Source organism: Panthera tigris, chromosome B2 (genome assembly GCF_018350195.1).
Source record: "Panthera tigris isolate Pti1 chromosome B2, P.tigris_Pti1_mat1.1, whole genome shotgun sequence".
Lineage (NCBI taxonomy): Eukaryota > Metazoa > Chordata > Mammalia > Carnivora > Felidae > Panthera > Panthera tigris.
This window is the reverse complement of record NC_056664.1, coordinates 49336081-49357725: the sequence shown is the minus strand read 5'-3', so window position 1 is coordinate 49357725 and position 21645 is coordinate 49336081. Positions and strand designations below refer to the sequence as shown.

General features: G+C 40.0%; 1 protein-coding gene across 1 annotated transcript in view; it reads left to right on the top strand.

Annotated features, from left to right (window-relative positions):
* The window catches only part of PKHD1 (PKHD1 ciliary IPT domain containing fibrocystin/polyductin), a 475560-nt gene that overhangs the window by 134142 nt on the left and 319773 nt on the right, over positions 1-21645 (top strand). Inside the window, exon 35 of the mRNA XM_007095512.3 lies at positions 10426-10582. Coding sequence (XP_007095574.2) covers positions 10426-10582 — 157 coding nt within the window. The remainder of the gene's footprint in view (positions 1-10425; positions 10583-21645) is intronic.

Below are 21645 nucleotides of genomic sequence, written 5' to 3'. Positions count from 1 at the left end.
GACTGAGTCCTCATTTGCATGTTGGCTGTTGGCCAAGGACCATTTTCAGGTCCTAGAGGCTACTCTTGGTTCCCAGTCACAAGGTCCTCTTCATGATATGGCAGTTTGCTCCTTCAAGGCCAGTGGAGTGATCTATCTTTTAAGGGCTCTCCTGATAGGTTGAAGCCCATCTCCTTCCTTCACCCTTGCCAAAACCTAATCGTGGAAGTGATATCCCATTGTACTCACCAACTCTCTACTGAAGGAGAGGGGATTGTGCTGAGCTTGTACACCAAGGTGCAGGAATTCTGGGGAGCACCTCAGGATTCTTCTTTAATACAGATAGTATGCTTGAATTTGGGGATTTGAGAAGGTCTCTAGACACGCTTTTGTGAAAGCCAAGGTTCTTCTGGCACTGCAGTGATGTATTCCATGTCTTCTTGGACTACTATTTCACCTAGTCCTCGACTCTCCCAGAGTACCAAGTAATGAGCCCAGTCTGGGTAATTTCTATTCTTGGAGACTTCAATGAGACTGTTAATTCCAGCTTCCTGTGAGGGGTTCAGGTCTTGGGTTGCCTCCCAGGAACTTCATGAGATGATCTGTACTTTTAGTAGAATATCCATCTCTATAGTCAGTATTTCTCAAAGTAGGGCATGTCTGATGTGAACAAGAAGGCTCAGCTTTGTCTGGTTCTGATCCAAATGTAAGGAATAGCTGTGAAATAACTTCAGACCCAGAAATGTGCCTAGTCAATTCCTTGCTGTCTGTGAGCTGTGGGCACAGCTCTTCCAAAGAGATGGGAAAAGGAGAAAGTGGGAGGGAACCACAAAGGGGACCCAATTTGTTTGTGTTAATCAGAGATCTACCCACTTTCCTAATTGATTGTTCACTACAAAGTAGCTTGATGCTTCTTTAGCCTGGGAGCTAAATGTAATCAACTTTTGTTTGTTTCTGTAAAATTTTTTTTTCTTTCTGCCCTTAAGGAGATCATTATTTCTATTGTATGAAGATGGTAGCCCAAACATTAAAAGTAATTAGAGCAGATGGCAGTGAATACTTCTATTGTAAAATACACTGATGCTTATAAATGGGCTTTCATTATCTGGCTTCCTTCTTTCCCCTCTGCCACCACATATTCATTTTGTTTCCCTTCAGGTATAAAGGGGAGGAAAAAAAGAAAAGGAGGGGAGAAAAGGTTCCCCTGGTGTATGAAACTGAGGAGCTGTCAAAGGTTCATAGCAGGGAAAGTGTACTCCCGTGTATTCAATCACTGAAATTAAGTGTTTTCAAAGGTGGTGCAGTCATGGGTCCATTGCATGGGGAAATAACGTACTGTAGTCCATCACTTAAAATGTTAACCTTGTCTCTTACTAGTGACTGGGAACAGAAACACATGCTCTGTTCTCGCTGGTTAAATGGCAGTGTGTCAGCTCTGTGGAAAAGGCTAGCATGTATCTGTCAATCTTCTGATTTGGCTCTATGTGTGTATGTGTGCACTGGCATGTGTGTGTGGCGTGCACACACACACACACACACACACACACACACACTTGCTCACACTTTTACTTGCATTTATGTAGCCTTCAGAGAACTGGTTTATTGCTTATTGGAAAATGAGGAGAATCGAACCAGTTTCCAGTATTTCGATGTATATTCTTTACTAAGATGTTTTTGCTTGCCAGTCCCCAAACTCTGTAGTATACTTATTTATTTTTAATTATAGAAAGTTTCATTTTGAACATATTTAAATATTGACACAGTATATAGATGTACTGTACTGAGCATATTACAGGTGCTTTGACAATATCAATCCTTATTTCTATAGTGACAGTATGAATTGGAACATACCAGGAGTCAGCAAACTTTTTCTATAAAGATCCAGATAGTAAATAATTTAGATGCTGTGAACAATATAGTCACAAACTCAAAAAGCTGTAAACAATATGTAAATGAATAGCCAGAGCCATGTTCCAATTAAAATGTATTTGTCTAAACAGTGGGTAGACTGGATGTAAGCTGTAGTTTGCTGACCCTGTTATATACTACTGAATATTTTACATGATTCTTTTCTCTGTGGCATCTAAAGAACTTGAAACCTTTTTGCAGTGGGAAAAACAAACATCCCACTGCGTTGGCAGGAAGGTTATAGAGCCGTGCGCTCTTGATTCTTTCAGACCACCACCCTGCTCACCCGCCTTGCTGACCCAGTGGCATTCTACGCATGCTCCTTCTTTAGGTCTTCTCCAGATAGCCTCTGGTTCTCACTCCACTCCTCCTCACACTCCACTTTATCACAGGCACAGTCCCTGATGGCTGGATATAAAATAACTCCTTCCACCCTGGCACTTCTGATACTCTTCACCCTGTTTTTTCTCCTCCTCCTCCTCCTTCCTCCTCCTTCTCCTGCTTCCTCCCCCTTCCTCCTCCTCCTCCTCCTTCCTCCTCCTCCTTCCTCCTCCTTCCTCCTCCATCCTCCTCCATCCTCCTCCATCCTCCTCCTTCCTCCTCCTTCCTCCTCCTTCTCCTGCTTCTTCCCCCTTCCTCCTCCTCCTCCTCCTCCTCCTCCCTCCTCCATCCTCCTCCTTCCTCCTCCTTCCTCCTCCTTCTCCTTCCTCCTCCTTCTCCTTCCTCCTCCTTCTCCTTCCTCCTCCTTCTCCTGCTTCTTCCCCCTTCCTCCTCCTCCTCCTTCCTCCTTCCTCCTTCCTCCTTCCTCCTCCTTCCTCCTCCTTCCTCCTCCTTCCTCTTTCTTCCTCCTCCTTCCTCTTTTTCCTCCTCCTCCCTCTTTTTCCTCCTCCTCCTCCTCCTCATCTTTCAGAGCACATTATTCATTTTGTATATTTAACTTTATCTTCCTAAAATATAAGCTCCATGAGGTCACGGATTTGTTTTGTTTTGTGCCTACATCAGTCTCTGGTGGGCAATGAGTGCCCCATAAATATTTGTTGAATCTAGGGCTCCACCTGCTCCATAGTTCCAGGCAAGAAGGCTGAAGAGAGACTGGGATTATTCACTGGGGTTATTTCTGTTAGGTGCATGCAAAAATGGTTAGTTATTATTAATTGTTAAAATTCAAAAAATTGTAAATTCAAAGTGGAGAGGGTACTATGTATGTTTTTCAGTTGAGAAAATTTAGTGATAGTGTAAGTAAAATAACTAGCAGTGTGCCTGGGACATGAGACGCATGCAAGGATTTGTAACTATCATTGTCATTATTATTTCTATAGCAAGTGGAACGATCTTCAAGTTTGTAATTCAGAAGAGACATTGTAAGAGGAGATGTGAAGATTAACATGAAAGAAAAGATAAAGAGAGGCTCTGTAAATTTGTTCTGTTTGCAGACTCTAATAGTCCCCTGAAGCTCAAAAGTGTGAAAATAACTTATATGTAAGAAGCATTAAGTTAATACCAATATTTCTTGTGAAATAATGGGGTATAGGATATGTGTAGAACTGAGAGGTAAACTAGTAAATAGTCTAGTTTTCTAACAGGTACAATGGGTAAATTTGAACTGGGTGCAATTCTGGCAAAAGGTATTGTTGCCATGGCTTTGAGTAGTCAATGTGCCGGATGGTGTGCAAGGACTTTCTTATGTTATCTCATAATCATGAAGGGTGTATAAGCACCAAGAAAAGAAAGTGATCACTTAGAGCCAGCATGAGCTCAGTAAGAACAAATTATGCCAAACTAATTTAATTTCCTTTTTGTCCCTAAGGAGTTATTAAATTATAGGTCAGGGGCTCTATTTGTAATCCTGGATTTGTGGATGGTTGACTTTTGTAAAATAAGCATTTTTTGTTTCATAATCAGCTGAAATAATCTCAGCCCATGTTAATTTATCTGTAGTGTTCAGATTAAAAAAGAAGAAGAAGAAGAAAAGGGGATTAATAAACTGGATTTTACCTATAAGGCAGTCTCCACCTGGGTCAGGCAGCTACTCTGTTGAACTCTCATGGTGCCTTGTTTATCCCTTTAGTTATTATACTTTATATTAATTGTATGGCTATTTGTCTTTTTCTCAATGATAATATGAGAACCTTAAGAAGAAGGATAAGGTCACATGTACCTGGAAGAGATGACTTCACATCAGGTCATATGTAAAAGGTTTGGGATTTTAATTGGGTAACCAGTTTAATATCACCCAACATTATAATACAATTATTAAAATAGCCAAGACTATTAGTTGGGAAAGCAAATGTTATTTAATAAATGATGTGAAGAAAGTTAATTATTTGGGGGGGGGGGGAAACAAAGAAAAATGGGAAACTTCTCACCAACATAAATTCCAAATTCTTTGAGGCTTAACATACAGATATAAAGCCCTACAAATCAAGAACACATAAATGATGTTTATGTCAGAATGAAAGAAGGGTGTCCTATACATAAAATAAGAGGACATCATGAGAGAAAATAGAAATAAATTTGTTTTTATAAAAATTAAAAATATTTCTATGTGAAATAGCATTGAAAAAAATTTGCAGCTTAAATTTTTTTTAATGTTTATGTATTTTTGAGAGAGACAGAGCATGAATGGGGGAGGAGCTGAGAGAAAGAGAGGTAGACACAGAATCTGAAGCAGGCCCCAGGCTCTGAGGTGTCAGCATAGAGCCCCACGTGGAGCTCGAACTCACGAACCGCGAGATCATGACCTGAGCTGAAGTCAGATACTTAATTGATTGAGCCACCCAGGTGCCCCCCAAATTTGCGGCTTTATATCTGATAATTTCAGTTATTAAAATGATACTTTACATGAAAGCATAGTTATGGGCGCTGGGGTATCTCAGCTTATCTTTAGCTTAGGTAATGATCACATAGTTTGTGAGTTCAAGCCCTGCGTTGGGCACTGTGCTGACAGCTCAGAGCCTGGAGCCTGCTTCGGATTCTGTGTCTTCCTCTCTCTCTGCCCCTCCCCCGCTCATGCACTGATTCTCTCTCTCTCAAAAATAAATAAACATTAAAAAAGTTAAATGATGGCATAGTGATTAGGAGCCTTAATGAGAGCTGACCATTCATTCAAATATATTTTTGGGGTGCCTAGTACATACCAGGCATTGGAGGAACTGGGGATATAGCAGAAACTCAAGAAGCTCTTGTGAAGCTTACATTTTGTTGGTGGTTGGCAGAGTATAAACAAACATACATGTTTCGGTGATAATAAATACTTTGGAGAAAATGAAGAAGGGTCAGGGGTAGAGAGAGTGTTGGTCACAGGGACCTGTTTTGTCCTATTTCCAAAGCTTGCATGCTCAAGAAGGCATTCTGGTAAGGTGTCAGAACAGTTCTTCCTTGTCTTTGTCATCCAGGAGACACTGACTGGAGAGATTTCCCTCCTCTGTCTCCTCCAGCACCCCAGCTTAGCACATTTGCTCACAGATAGGTCTCTGCTCTGCTTGGTGCTCAAGCTTGCTGATCAATGACTTCTTTCAAGATGACTCTGGTGGTGTTGCAAGTACATTTAAGGTGACATGTAAGATTTGCAGACACTGCACATTTCCCGAAGTTCGGAGAAGTGCTGACATGCTGTAAGAAGAAAACAAATTGCATAAGCTTCCTAGCTGAGGCAGGGAAGTTTGTGCCTATATATATGTGTGTGTGTGTGCGCGTGCGTGTGTACGTGTGTGTATGTGTGTATATACACACATACACACACGTACACACGCACACATGCACATATATATAGGCATAAACTTATATGTATATATTTTATTTTATTTTTATTTTTTGGTTTATTTTGGGTTATATGAGCTGAGGTAAAAGATGAGGGTGAATTCTGGATAGTTCTTAAATCTCTATTTCCACCTCCACCCTATAGGCCTGTGAGGAAAAAATTTTTTTAAGTGGATATTAACATTTATTTATTTTTGACAGAGAGACAGAGCGCGAGTGGGGAAAGGGTAGAGAGAGAGAGGGAGACACAGAATCCAAAGCAGGCTCCAGGCTCTGAGCTGTCATCACAGAGCCCAACATAGGGCTAGAACTCACCAGCGGTGAGATCATGACCTGGGCCGAAGTTGGACGTTTAACCGACTGAGCCACCCAGGCGCCCCGGAAATGGTTTTGTTCATTTGCAGGATGGGAATGAGTGATTGGCTTATCTCAAAGAAGAAAACTAAAGCTAATGGCTGAGCATGTCAGGAACAATAGTGGAAGAAACTTAGTATATTAGGTGGAGGTGAAAACTGCTTTGACCAATAGGCGGAGCTGGTGACACAAAACGTGGTTTTCACCAAAAACGCTGTGTTGGCATCAATTGAGAGACTTTCAGATATATTGACAAGATGTCTTTTAAAATGCCCTTAGCAGGGGCGCCTGGGTGGCTCAGTTGGTTAAGACTCCGACTCTTGATTTTGGCTCAGGTCATGATCTTGTAGTTAGTGGGACTGAGCCCCATGTGGGGCTCTGGGCTGGTGGCATAGTGGAGCCCGCTTGGGATTCTCCTTTCTGTCTCTGCTCCTCCCCTGCTCTCACTCTCTCTCTCAAAAATAAAGAAACGTTTTTAAATGCTCTTAGAATTCTTTTTTGCTTGATTGGATCAAAGTGATAGTGATGAGAAAGTGTGCCAGTCTCACGGTTTAATGGAGTGTTGCCCTGGTAGTCACAGGGCTGACACTGACACGGGGAATGACACTACCAGTGTGTCGCCTCTGAAAATGTCAAGAGCTAAAATTGTGTGTTTGTAATTACGGGTTCACTGACAACTTGCAAGTATGGCGATATATTTCTACTTCCCCAGGTAGCTGGTACATAGTTGAGGTTGCATTAATTTTTTATTTTTATTTTATTATGTCTTTTATTTGAGAGAGAGAGAGAGAGAGAGAGAGAGAGAGAGAGCACAATCAGGGAAGAGGTGGAGAGAGAGGGAGGGAGAGAGAGAAAGAGAAAGAGAAAGAGAGGATCTTAAGCAGGTTCCATGCTCAGCGCAGACCTTGATGCGGGGCTTAGAGCTTGATGCAGGGCTCAATCCAAGATTCCACAGCCCTCGGATCATGACTTGGGATCATGAGTCAGAAGCTCAACTGACTGAACCACCCAGGTGCCCCGAGGCTGCATTAACTCTTTAGAGCTTTTAGTATTTAGTCACTGTTTTGTACTGTACCATGAATCATCAACAAAAATTTATACATCTCAAGACACCATTATTATATTAAAGAGTAGTTTGGCACAAGGAAGCTTAGGTCTCTTGAAACTTAATGCTTAACATTTATGTTCATTTGAGGTATACCACACTAGAGAAACTGAAGGTAAATGAAAAAAAATGACAGAAGATTTCACAGGGAGAAGGGAATCTGTGTCTTGGGTTTTGATTTAGATACACTCATCATCATTCGGTTTAAGTTCGAATAGAGCTTGAAAATGCAGAAAGGATTGTGAAGGAATGTGAGTGAAACCCAATGGATGCCAAACCCATGGGGTACAGATTTTTAAGTATTTTAGTTTCCACCTATTTGTTTAACTATTGTATCAGGAAGGTGGTTGCACTCATGTGCATGTGTGTTTATGTGTGTGTATAACATCTGTAAATGCATGTGTGGGATTAGGAGTTCACTTAGAAATGATTCACTTGGGAAATTATCCCCTCGAGTTCCATTGAGCACTTACTATGTCAGATACTTTTTAGGGGTGGGGCGATACACAAAGTCTTTGCTTTCATTTGAGTAAGCTCAATAGATGATAAATACACATGGAATCAAAGCTCTCATACCAGAATTAAGCAGTGATGGGGAGAGGGAGTTATTGGAGGTGCTATTTTATTAAAGAGGTAGGGTAGGAGGTGTTATTTGCTCAGAGGCCTGAATGAAGTAGGAGAGTGAGCCAGCAGAGATTTTGGGGAAGAGTGTTCCAGGGGAGGCCAAGGTGAGTGAAATGGCCTGAATTGGGAGCTTTCTCTGTATCAATTCCATCTGTTTTTACCACTGCGGCCTTTGACACATCATTTAAACTCTTTGAGCCTTTGTTTCCTCAACTGTGAGGAGGAAATAACAATATTTAACCTTTCCACTTGCCAAGTTGGGGTTTAGTGTAGCAATTTTTGAAGGTTGACAGGCCAGGCCAAGATTTTATAACACATGGAAGGTAGCTAGTGTATGTATATACAGGGTCTTCAGAGCAAGAGAGAAAGTTATCTTAAAAGTTCACTTGGAGGTAGATAACAGATATCAGTGATAATTGGAAGTATTATGATGTTCTCAAATTAATTAATGCAAGAGACCATGGAATTGCTTTCCTTTGACTCCCTCACATACCTAATTAATGTTTAATTGTTCCAGATCTTTCCACTGTCAAAGTCATGAGCCTCTTTTTCTTGTTGTTCTGTAGGTGGGGTATAGATCTGACCACTAGGTTAATGTCTCAGGAAGAGTTATGTTGTTGAATCCTTCAAACTCATTAGAGCTCATCCACACCCCAATCTTGTCCAGCTTGCTGGCCTTCCTTAAGACCCTGTGCTTTAGGGACTGGTTTGAAGGAAGTGTCCAGGTTCCTTTTTGGGATGTATCTTCCTTCCCTCTAGCCCTTGCCCTAAATTCATTCTCAAACTTTGATGCAGAAGTTGTTATCTGAGGGATCATTAAAATGATGGTTCCCTGGGCCCCACCTCCTAAGCTTCTGATTCCATCATGGTGGCACTGAGGGGCTCTGTACCTCAAACTGTTCTAAGCTGAGAAACTCCCTTTAAAATGAAGAGATAGGATTTCTCTAGAGTTTTTCCATTTCTGATCTTCTAGGAACCTAGTTAGGCTTATTCAAAAGTTCTTTTAGAGTGGACTTCCAGCCAATGTGACCAATAATCTAGTTCATCTTCTCTACAGTTGACTTTACTGTCTTTATTCAGTTTAGCCTCTCCCACCTTTTCACCACTTTTTTCCATTTCAGTTTCCTCCTATTCACCTCCCTCTCCTTTTTTTAGATTTGATGGGAATGAATTAAGGGATTCTAAGAACATATAATGTATAGCCTGTAAGGACCACTTTGTGTAATTTTACTTCCCTTTGCCTAACTTCAGTGTGAAATCAGTAAAGAGCTAAAATTCTTTCCTACTTTCTGAGTCTACAGGTGGCCATTATGGGGATATAGTTCATACGACTTACAAAGATGCTCATGTATAGCCCCTTCTTTTCATGGTGCTAGTGCTGCTTATCCATCTCTTAAATTGGGAGGAGTCATGAACTTTTTTCTCTTTTGTAGGTGTAGAGAATAAAAAAAAAACACTGCTTCTCCTTATCCCAAAGGCTTGTTGGCAATTGAGTTGGGTATACAACTCAAGACTATTGAGTTGGGGGGTCAGTACACTCTCCTGGAAAACCTATTGGCTATTCTGGCTACACACTTTTCCATTTTCTCTCTCAGAAATACTCCAGGGTACTATTCTCTGTGTAGGTGTAGTTATTGGTATTATAAACATGCCTTCCCTTCTTAATGATCTTCTCCCATCTGCTTCTAACACCTCACAAGAAGACTTTCTAGGCAGTTCTTTTATAGGAACCCAGGCTTCATATTTGGTGAGAATCTGGGCGGGAACAAGTGTGTGGAAAGAGGCAGACACATGTATGTACTACCTCGAGGGAAATACCTTCTCTATTCTGATTTTATTATACTTATCATAATTATAGTCCCATAACTGCACAAGATATTTAGACATGTTCTTGGCCTCTTACATGAGCTGAATACTGCTTTCTGTGGTTTTTTACATTCCTTTTTTTGAAAAACATGTGACTTCAGTGTGACCATAAATTAAAAGAAAAGCCAACAGTTCTGTGAGGGAGACTGGAGGCTGAGTGGGAAGGGGGTTCTTCTTTATCTGGGCCCTCTCAGCCTCGCTCCCTGCCCATCACTCACTCAAGCGTTCTGGGCTATCCTCTGAAGTCAGTGGGCATTTCATTTATGCATTTTGTTTTCAGCACTGATGCACCAGGCATAGAGGGAAAGGCAACAACAATATCAAAAAGACACAGAGTGGGAGGCTGGACTTGGAAAGAGGAATGTTCCTATAAAACAAGGACCCTTGGCAGTAGAGCCAATGAAAAATGATACCAATTACATAAAGCAAAATGCCACCCATCAAGCAGAACATTTTAATTCTCTCGATTCCAGGATATTTATGACTTTTTGTTCAAGACTCAATACATGTCTATAAAAATAAAAAATGGAATCGACCCTTCTATTCAGTAGAAAGGGACTTGTCCTGGAGAAAAATAAAAGGTAAGAAAACATGAGCAGCACCACAGTGTTGGAGAATTCCAGTGGCCAACACAGAGACATTTCAAGTGTAACTTTGCCCCTTCTGTATTTATCCCTTTTTGAGTTAGTCAAGAGAGGGTGACTAATTTTATCGAGACGTTTAACGTTACATGAAAATTAATTTTAGTTTAAGAGATTTCCATTTAGATTGATCCTCCATACTATTATGCTTTAAACCAAACAAAATAAAACATTGAAACTGTTTTCCAGGGCAACTTTTCCTTTCAGTTCTGCCTGAGATGGTCAAGGGCTTACAGTTGGTTTCCTGAGAGAGTGCCACAAGATGGCGACAATGTCACAGTGGAGAATGGCCAATTGCTACTGCTTGACACCAACACAAGCATCCTCAGCTTCCTGCACGTTAAAGGTTTGTGGAGTTTGGAGATCAGTGGTGGCATGACCATATATAATTCTTTCATTTTGGGGGCAGGAGGGAGGGGAACTTTTTGGATAAGTTCCAACACTTGGTTGAGAATTTATTCTGGGAACAAATTGAGATTTTAATGTAAAAGGAAGAAGTGGTCAGAGTGTTCAAAACGAAGGCCCTTTCTTTTGACTCTTCTAAGCACAGAGCTTAATTATTTTATTTTTTCAAATAAAAGAAGGCTAACAATGTTACCAAAGAATATGCCTCTTTATTCAGGCACTTTGTAGTCATGCTTGTCCAGGGAAGCCCCCACAATATAGCAAAATGCTCTGAAAGTGGTTAATGTTGCTGCCTTTGAAATTCCCTGCCAAGAAAGCAATGTCTTCCTGCTCTCACCCTGTTGTGGTTTTGACTTCCTGGTCCCCTGGAAAGTCATATAAATAGGCTTCCTTATTGAAAATCTGGCCACATAGCTCTAGGGTCTGGGAAGTTGGATGAGAATTCAAATTTCAACTTCTCCACCACATCACCAAATGACTAAGTCACTTATTTCACCTCTTGGAGCATTTGTTTCCTTATCTGTTAAATGAGAATAAAAATCATTGCCTACTTCAGTGGCTGATAATAAGGAATGGTTATCAAAGTGACTGTCTTCATTGGCAAATGAAAATAGCTTTGGAAATGTGATTAGTTATGGGTAGCTATAAAACTCTGCCCTAAAACATTACTCTTTATAAAAAAATATGTCTAACACTTACAAGGGCATTTGTTCTTGTTAAAGTAAGAGCATGGGGGAAAATAAAGGGAAAATAAAATATTCTGAAGGGGATAAACTAATGTAATATGGATATCTGTCTCTTATGGATGGAATCAGCTTTCTGATTAGGCATTTCACATTCTATATTTTGGAAGGGGTGTGTGTGTGTGTGTGTGTGTGTGTGTTTCTGATATCGAGGAGGAAGTGTTCAGGCAAATCAGTTAATTTGTATCCTTTAGGAAAAATTGTCTGTCAGCTTAGGTTATTGACCTGTCTTTGTGTGTGTGTGTGTGTGTGTGTGTGTGTGTGTGTGTGTGTGTGTGTATGACCAGTGGCTTTGGGGAATGCTGACTTATTGATGGACATCAACTACCTAAGGACTAGCAATGACAAAGGAAAATTTTAGACTTAGAATCTCAGGTTAAAAATGTTCTTTGTAGGGGCTCCTTGGTGGCTCAGTCACTTAAGCATCCAACTTTGACTCAGATCATGATCTCACGGTTCGTGAGTTCGAGCTCTGCATCAGGTTTTGTTCTGATAACATGGATCCTGTATATGTCTGTCTGTCTGTCTGTCTCTCAAAAATAAATATTTAAAAAATGTTCTTTATAGACCTTTAACCAGGAGTCAAATGCTGCTGAAGGATGAGATGACCTTTAGGCTCTCAAGGGTCTTTGCCTTATATTGATATTATTTGGGAGAACTTTTCCAGCTAAAAGTCTAGCTCAACTGAGTCTCTAGATGCCCCATTAGTTCCAGGTAAATGTTCAATCAAGCAATGGTGCGATAGGGCCAGAGACTGAAGATGGAGAAGAGGCATCAGAAAGTAAAGGGTAAGAGAAAGGCAGTGGCATGCGGAATATACACTTGATTTCTTACTCTTGGAGAGTTCAACATCTGAATAATGCAAATAGTTGTCTCAACCTGTCACCTTTTAAAAGTGGCTTTTATTAATACTCCTGGTCCAGGCAATATATTTCAATCTGAATTTACTTGGAATAAGTGAGCTAGATTCAGAGGAGTAAACTCTTATCCTGTGGAGAGGGAGAGTGAGTTATCTGAAGGATCCCCTCTTTCTCCTGGAGAGTAGGGCCATTGGTAAGAATGTGAGGGTAAGTAGTGGACACTGGTTTCTGTACAAATAGGTGCAGAGAGCAGGGTTGCCTGGAATGAAACTGAGATTTTTATCATACATAGATGGGTCATAGCTTCTAGAAAGAATGATAACAGGGAAGCCACACAGATCAAATTTGATTCAACCATGCCTTCTGGATACTTGTTAAGTGGCCTAGGAATTTGTACGAGGTATGAGAAAAAGTGAAGACTAATACTTAACGTGAATAAATGTGCATTATCACTAGAGAAGCTAATTAGAGAGAAAATACAAAAGAGTAAAATTTCTTTTTTTAAAAAAAATTTTTTTACGTTTTTATTTTTGAGAGAGAGAGAGAGAGAGAGAGAGAGAGAGAGAGAGAGAGGCGCACAAGGGGGGAGGGGCAGAGAGAGAATGAGACACAGAATCCGAAGCAGGCTCCAGGCTCTAAGCTGTCAGCACAGAGCCTGATGTGGGGCTCGAACTCACAAACTGTGAGATCATGACCTGAGCTGAAGTCGGATGCTTAACCGACTGAGCCACCTAGGCACCTCAAAAGAGTAAAATTTCTAATTCTAAAATATGTGTTGCAAGCAGTAAGGCAGAATACTCCAGAGGAGTGGGTATCAAGAATGTAAGATTAGGATTGAGTGGTAGGAGGTGAAGACCCTATCATTTATGTCTGAGATAAGTTTTGACCATTCATATACACAAAGAATCCATCTTGCTTATTGGAACTGTTCATGTTCAGTGACTCAGGCTCCAAACCTTGGAAACATCCTAGACTTATTTCTGTTTCTCACATCCCATGACCAATACATCAGTGAATCTTGTCTGGACTTTGACTTGTGTCTCATAGATCAACACATCCATTGGTACCAATCTAGTTCTAAGCAACATAATTTTTGGCTGGGACCATTTCAAATGGCCCTGTAATCGATTCCCCTGTTTCTGATTCTTTGTCTTCCTTAGTAGCAGACCCCCCATTTTTGTTTGGGGCAACAAAGTATCCAGCCAAAATGCTACATTTCCTGGCCTCCATTTTAGTTAGACATAGCCTTGTGGCTTAGAGCCAATCAAGGAGATATAAGGGGAGGTGTGGTACAGGGTATCTGGAAAGTTCCTAAAGTAGAGTTGACCCATTCGGATGCATGCCCTATTTGTCCTTGCTTCTTCCTCTTCTTTGCTTCTTGGAATGTAAATATAATAGCTACATTTTCAGCTGCCATCTTGGACAATGAGGTGATTCATTCAGAATGGGGAAGCAGAAAGATGGAAGAAACTCAGGATCCTGATGATTTTGGAGTTGCAGTAGTAACACCGCAACTGGGACTGTTCACCTCTGAAGTTATTTCATGATTGAAGAACAAGACTTCATGTGTTTAAGTCATTGGTGTTTGACTCTTATGCCATATGCTAAAGTAACCCCCCAACAGTTTATTGTACACATCCTTTAAAAATATGTCAGGTCTTGTACTTCTTTCCTCTAACACCCTCCAGTGTCTTCTCATTTCATTAGGAATAATCTAAACTTACCGTTATCAAACTTCTGGTCCCTTCATTGACTGGTCTTCCTCATTCATTCTGTTTCAGCTCTTCTATAAACATACCAGGTGTACACATACCTCACGCCTTTGCCCAAAATGTCTTTTGCCTGGAATACTCTTCCTCCAGGTATGCATGTGGCTGGCTCACTTATTTTGTTTGTTTTCTGAGACAATATCAACTTATTAGAGAGGCCTTGATGGTCATCTTTTCAGAAATTGCAACCACTTCTTACTATTCTCTTTCCTTTTATTTTGCTTTACCTTCTTCATAACAATTTATCCTCACATGTTATAAATTTACTTGTTGGTTCATAGTCTGCTTCCTCTGCTAGCATAACCTCCAAAAGGCAAATGACTTCACCAATCTATTTAATACTGTCTCTTCAGTGTGTAGGATACTGAGTATGTGTTGATGGTTGAATGAAACCATGTGCTTATGGTTGATGGACAGCTAAAATGCAGAGTTCAGATCCTGTATGAAATTTAAAAAGCATAATTTTTAAACTCTTGCTTTCTTAATTATCACTTTTCCTAACTTTTATTGTCTTTAGTTGTTCTTACATATATAGGTATATATGTATGCATAGGTACATATGTAAACACACATGTATATATGCACACATATATACACATAAATATATATATTTACATACATATACCTATATATAAGTGTATGCCACTGTGAATTGTGAGAAATATAAAATCCATTGGTAAGTTATTTTTCTGTTTCTAAAAGGCATTCAGAACTGGTGAAGGACTCCAACTCTCAAAAATCTGGTTGCTAGTATTGCTCTAAACCTATAATATCTTCTCTTGACTATACAGTGTGTGAAAGTACTTGAGGGATAATAAAAAGTTTATTCAAATATAAGATTGAATCATCATCATCAACAGTAATTCAGTCTCTGAATCTGTTACTCTCTTTTCCCTTTTTAAAAAATGTTAATTTATTTTGAGAGCGAGAGCCAGACACCCAAGTGGGGGAGGGATAGAGAGAGAGGGAGAGAGAGAGAAAGTCCCAAGCAGGCTCCACACTGTCAGTGTATAGCCCGACACAAAGCTCGATCCCACAAACCGTGAGATCACGACCTGGGTCGAAATCAAGAGTTAGACGCTTAACTGACTGAACCATCGCAGCACCCCTGTCTCTCTTTCTCATACCCATTCATGGTATCATAAAAATAGCTGAGTGGAGTTTTCTTTCGGTTTCTGATATCATCTATGGGCCAAGATAAAGCATGAAAAGTTTCAAGCCAGAAATAATCTTTTCAAAGATTTTAACAAACAAAATAAAAAGTATCACTGGTGGAGGCACTTTCTCCTCCATTCCCACATTACAAAGGTGACATTCTACGTGAAGAATATATATACTTTAAGAAAATGATTAGTGTTACATAAAAGTGAAATTAGATCACCTAACAACTATATTTAGAACTACTTTATGGAAATATTGCATCTTCTATGTTATTTTTCCATACATGGAAGCAGCATTTAATATGTAGAAGACTAGGTAGGCCCCTACAACAGGAAAACTAATACAGTACCTCTACATATGGCCCTCAAGTGTCTTGAATTCTCTGTGCCTTACTTGTATTTCCATCTGTAAAATAGAATTGATAGTCTTTTCTTATTAGTACAACTTAGAGAGGAAGATTATACATTTCTTTGAGGCAAAATTTTAGCCATTATTTATGATGCTATATGTACTGATTCCTGAACTTTATTAAAAAGTGGCACATTATTTTTGTGACCATAAGAGTGTAAGCTATATTTATTACATTTTGAGTTAATTAACAAAATATTCAGAACTTTCATTTACTTACCATCTCTACTTCTCCCTTCCATTTCTCCCTCTTTTTTAGATTGATTTTTAGGAGGTACTATTAAACACAAAAGAGAATTAACCCAATCAATTAATACTAATGAGCTGGGATGGAAATAGGCATATTGCCTTGATTTAATTAATTATATTTTTTGTTCTTTTATGTTAAGATGCCCGACGGCCATAAGCATCGCTGAATTAAAATTTATTATTTTATCCCAAGTAATTATGATGAGCCATAATAACAAAGGAGGGATGTTACCCTCTTGTCAGAGCCGTTATGCATCCTGGACAAGGATCTTGAGTTTGCAGTCTCTAGTTGGAGAAACATTCATATTTTCTGAATGAAGCAATGAATTTCTCTCACTTCTGATGGCCAGGCAGTTTGACATAAAGTGGCCTAGAAATAATGATTAAGAAAGGGTCAATGGGGGAATGAACTCTAGAAACCCATCTTCCCTTGGTTTTGGGCTTTCAGAAGGAAGACATTTCAGTTTCTTCCTACTTACAATGCCATCCCTTTAAAATGCTTGAGCAGAAACTTATTTCTAGTCTCTGTTGCTGCTTAACAGTGCACTGGTCTCCTTTAATGTGATTTTCTGTTTCTTGGTCTACTGGTGTACACCAAAGCAGTTAAATGCTTAGCAGGCTTTTGGGCCAGAGAAAACAGTCTGAATCTGGTTTTTGCTTCTTACTAGTCCTGTGACCTTGGGCAAGTTGCATAACCTCCATAAACCTCACATTTCTCCTCATTAGGGTCATGGCTGTTATAATGACAGCAACAGTAACAATGATGACTATCATTTACTTGTTTGCTATTGTGTGGCAAGTCTACAAAGTATTGTGCAACTCAGATGGGTGTTTTGAATATTACATGAGGGAATGTTTGTAAAGCCCTCAGCACAGGGCTTGGTCCAGAGTAAACACCCAATTAATAGTTTTTGTTTTGTTTTGTTTTGTTTTGTTTTGTTTTGTTTTGTTTTGTTTTGTTTTCCGGACTGATGGGGATAACAGAAGAGATGGCTGAAATATCAGGCCTGAGTTGCAATTTTATTTACAGATAGTGGCTGCTTCTATATACAAAGCAAACTGGATTACTGAAAGAATTAGGTTGGTAATAAGGATGTTGTATTGCTTTTGCCTCTGTTATCTTCAGAATACATGTTGAAGTGCTTTTCTTTCTATGGCAGGAGAGGGAAAGATACAGAGATGGCAGGAGCAGAGTCTGTCCATTTGGTTGTCTCCATTTTCCTTGTTATTTTGACTTAATGGAAGTGTGTTTTTCTGGTGCTGTTCAGAATATGGTCTTGTTTTCTCTGATTTTTTGTGGTCTACAGTTTTGAAGGTACTGAGATCTCTTTAGTATATTTGGGATTTCTGTGGTATGCAAATGAATATTCTTGGCTCGTTGAGATGAGCTATCTTCTCTTGATCCACTATCAAGTTCTTTGCGGAATTTCTTCATCCCTGGAAAGGATTTGAGGATTTCAGAGTGAGGTTTTTGGTGCTGTACCCAGCACAGCCTTTTTTTTTTTTTTTTTTAATTTTTTTTTTTTAACGTTTGTTTATTTTTGAGACAGAGAGAGACAGAGCATGAACAGGGGAGGGGCAGAGAGAGAGGGAGACACAGAATCCGAAACAGGCTCCAGGCTCTGTGCTGTCAGCACAGAGCCCGACGCGGGGCTCGAGCTCACGGACTGTGAGATCATGACCTGAGCCGAAGTCGGACGCTTAACCGACCAAGCCACCCAGGCGCCCCAGCACAGCCTTTTTTTAATCCTCAGGATTCTACACTTTGTTCCTTGTAGTGAGCACCCAATCAGCCTCAGTTTCACTAGGTGCGGGCTTCGGGTAATGCTTTACCAGTGTTGTGATCTGGGAATGCCATGAGGCAGGACTGCCCTGGGACATAGCTTGTGGTTTCCGTGTGCATTCGGTCTCTGTGAGTCACTGGGCAGATTACCCAGTGCCTATAATTTCGACCTCACAGATATCAGCATGGATTTAAAATCTAACCGCAGGCAGGCTGGAGTTTTGATGAAAATGAAATATTCTGCATTAATATTTCCTTCTTTCTTAAGTGTATAATATATTGGTCAACATGAGAAGGTTATTTGGGCTGGTAAAATTTGTTACAAATTGGTATGCTTAAAGTAATTAAAAGTTGGTGGAAAAAGGAGATTGACTCTTCTCCCAGCTGAAACACAGCTACTCTTCAAGGCAGGGGATGGGATAATTATGTGTACACAGCGCAGCAAGTTTGACTTATTGCAGTTTGGTCAGGAAACCGAGGGCCTGAGTTCAAATTTGAGGGAGCCACAGATTCTCCTTTAGCTTGGAGTAAGGTGCTGGTCCTCAAATCAATGCAGAAAATGGAATTGATGGTGACTCTTTTCCCTTTGTTAGGAGGGAAGTGCAATAAAGGAGTTAATTTGCTTTCTTCCCACTTTTCCAATCATGGTGCTCCAGAATGGGCTGAGTTTTACAGTAGTCAAAAGAGGAAGCCTCGTGAAGATGTCAGTATCCAGAAAGAAATAATCTGACTTTTTGGGTTTTTTAAAAAAATGTTTTATTTATCTTTGAGAGAGAGCAAGTGAGGGCACAAGCAGGAGAGAGGGGGGACAGAGGATCCGAAGCCGACTCAGTGTTGGCAGCAATGAAACCAACATGGGGCTCAAAACTCTTGAACCATGAGATCATGACCTGAGCTGAAGTCGGATGCTCAACCAGCTGAGCCACCCAGGCACCCCAGACCTGCCTTTTTGAAACCCACCCTGAATCCCCTTTACCTTGTGTGTCTCCATATGTTAGTCTTTTGCTGGTGACTACATATTTAATATTAGGGTGTGTTTTTTAATTCCCTCTACCTTTGGAGAATGGGTGATATAGGTTATACACTTAAGAAAGTAGGATCCAGGTCTGTTTTTGCTCACCATTGTATAGTGAGAACATTACATCTTCAGGCACGTAGTAGGTATTCAAATAATTGTTGAATGAGTGAACTAATGAATGAATTTCTGACCTAAAGAGGCAGATTAACGTCAGTTGTGGATTTCTCTGTAATCAGAGCCCTTCCTGGTATTCTCAAATGTTAGTGGATTAGTCCAGACAGTGACCAATTTCATTTACTATTTGTGTATCAGGAGATCAGAGACAAAGGCTTTTTACTGTGGGGGACACTTGGCTCTGAAACCCCTTATTTTTCCCAATCAGACAATGACTTACATTATTTACCTCCAGAGAACAGTCCCAGACATGCTTGATTAGCCTTAAATGAAAGATAAGCCATAGCTATGAGAAAGGACATGCTTTCAATAGATGGGCAGACAGACAGATAGATAGATATTAAACAATTTACAGTTTTGTGTCTTGACAACTTGAATGTTGTAACATGAAAAATGCTATCGAAAAGGGACCAGTCCCTTCCTAGCACAGAAGCTGTAATATTTTCAGTAATGAAAGATAAATATTTCAAACTTTCTTACTTAAAAGCCTTCACTGACTTTCCATTAGCCTTTAAAATCAAGCCTAAACTCCTTAATATGGCTTATAGGGTCCTTCAGGGTTTGATCTCTCCTTACCTCTTTTTTAAAAAATTTTTTAAAAAATGTTTATTCATCTTTGAGAGACAGAGTGTGAGTAGGGGAGGAGTAGAGAGAGAAGGAGACATAGAATCTGAAACAGGCTCCAGGCTCTGAGCTGTCCACACAGAGCCCGACACAGGGCTTGAACCTACGAATCATGAGATCATGACCTGAGATGAAGTCAGATGCTTTACCAACTGAGCCACTCAGACACCCATCTCCTTAAGTGTTTACCTCATTTTTTTTGATTAATGTTTTCCATATCCTCTTTATCAAGGTCAAAAGCAGAACTGGAAATCTGGGATGCTTATGTACCCAGGATTCTTACACATATAAAAATCAGAGACTAAGCATTTCATTACTTTTATTTCTCATGTACTGTAATATTCCTGAGGGTCAGGAAAAGGTAGGAGTTATCATTTTTTAAATAAATAAATACTATGAGGAAACAACTGTGATCTTTCACTTGTGAAGTTATTATGCTATAGCCAAATTATATTCACAATAGTCAGAGAACAATTAGACCTGGAGCCTTTTGAACTGCTTTGAGAAATGTATCAAGTTGGAAGGCTATTAAAAAATGTGATTGGGGGGTGCCTGTGTGGCTCACTCGGTTAAGCATCTGATTTCAGCTCAGGTAATGGTGTCACGGGTCATGGGTTCGAGCCCCAAGTCGGGCTCTGTACTGACAGCTGGGAGTCTGGAGACTGTTTCAGATTCTGTGTCTCCCTCTCTCTCTGCCCCTACCCCACTTGTGCTCTGTTTCTCTCAAAAATAAATAAATATTAAAAAGAATGTGAATGAGTCCATGCTAATTGAATGTTGATAGAGAGAAGGAAGGAGATCATTTGAATGAATGAGTTACTTGGTAGCTAGAGAGATTTTTTTTATCTGTCTGGTATAGACTTTAAAGAAAAGATAGGTTTTTGTTGTTTTGTGTGATTGTGGATTGTTCTTTTTTTGTTCCCCTGGTCTTTTCATTTACTCCTTACAAACAGCTTCCCCTCCACCACCCTGAGATTTTAAGTGACTTTTTAGAAATCCATGGAACAGCTGAGGGACTTGACTATTTAAATGCCAGAAGCTGTGTTGGAAAAAGGAAGTGATGCTTTTTGGGAGATAGAAAGGAACCAAGGTTTAGTTAAGTAGCAATTGATGATAGTAGCTATAATGATGAAGGCATTTATTTGTATCTGTGTTTTGGTTCCTTTGAATATTTCTAGTAGTTTCTTTCCCACAAATATGTTTACACCTTATAGTTAGTGCAGAGTTAATTAATTTATAAAGTTAACTTAATGAGTTTTATGTTTCAGAGCAAAAAATAAAAACTGATTGACAATCTTTATCTTTCTCAATTATCTGTAAAATTGGCCAATTCACTAAAACCAGGGTGTTTCTATTTACCGGGGGCAATTAAACTTCACCTGACCTTGTGGCTGTAGAGACTGTATTTTTTGCATTTTTTTTTTAATGTCAGCACCTAGCAGAAAGGGTGAAATAACAGCAAATGTTGGATGAATGAAGAAGTGAATTAATTTGCAATACCAGCCTTGTAGTTTTCAACCGATTTTAGATGAGAGTATACAGCATAAGACTATGGACACCTAGAGCAATGGCTTAATTTACCTAGAGCAGTAGTTCTCAAAGTGTGGTCCCTGATCAGCATCAGTATCATGTGGGAACTTGCTAGAAATGCAAATTTTGGGGCCCCATAGCAAATCACCTTTGGGTATGAGACCTGCCAATCTGTGTTTGGAGACCTCCAGGTGACTTCGATGCATGTTCAAGTTTGAGAACTACTAGGCTAAAGCAGTAAAGGGAGCCATATAGAATTGTCAGGACTGGAAGCCAATGGATATAGCTCTGCTAATCTTTTCCCAAAGGCTATGCGACCCTTTGCAAAGAACAGTGAAAACTTGGCTGGCCACATTGCAAGGGCTGATCCTGAGCATGGCATTCTTCATTACATGCGGTTCTCCATCCTGCCAGGGAAATCAGAGCTGATGAAAATGATTTCTCCCAACTGCCATAGTGTGTGGCTCTGAGTCGGTGATTTTACTTCAGATATTCCCCCCACCCCACCCCCCACTCCCACCCCCCAGTCTCCATTGCCAGTTTGACAGTAATACTGGGCTAATTAAGGAATTAGCACGTGGCATCCATTTCAGAGAGGTGTGTGATTCTTTTCCTGCACCCTGAGAACATCTTTTGCCCATACTTTTGAGTTCATATTTTCTTTTTGTAATCAGGCAGAGACATT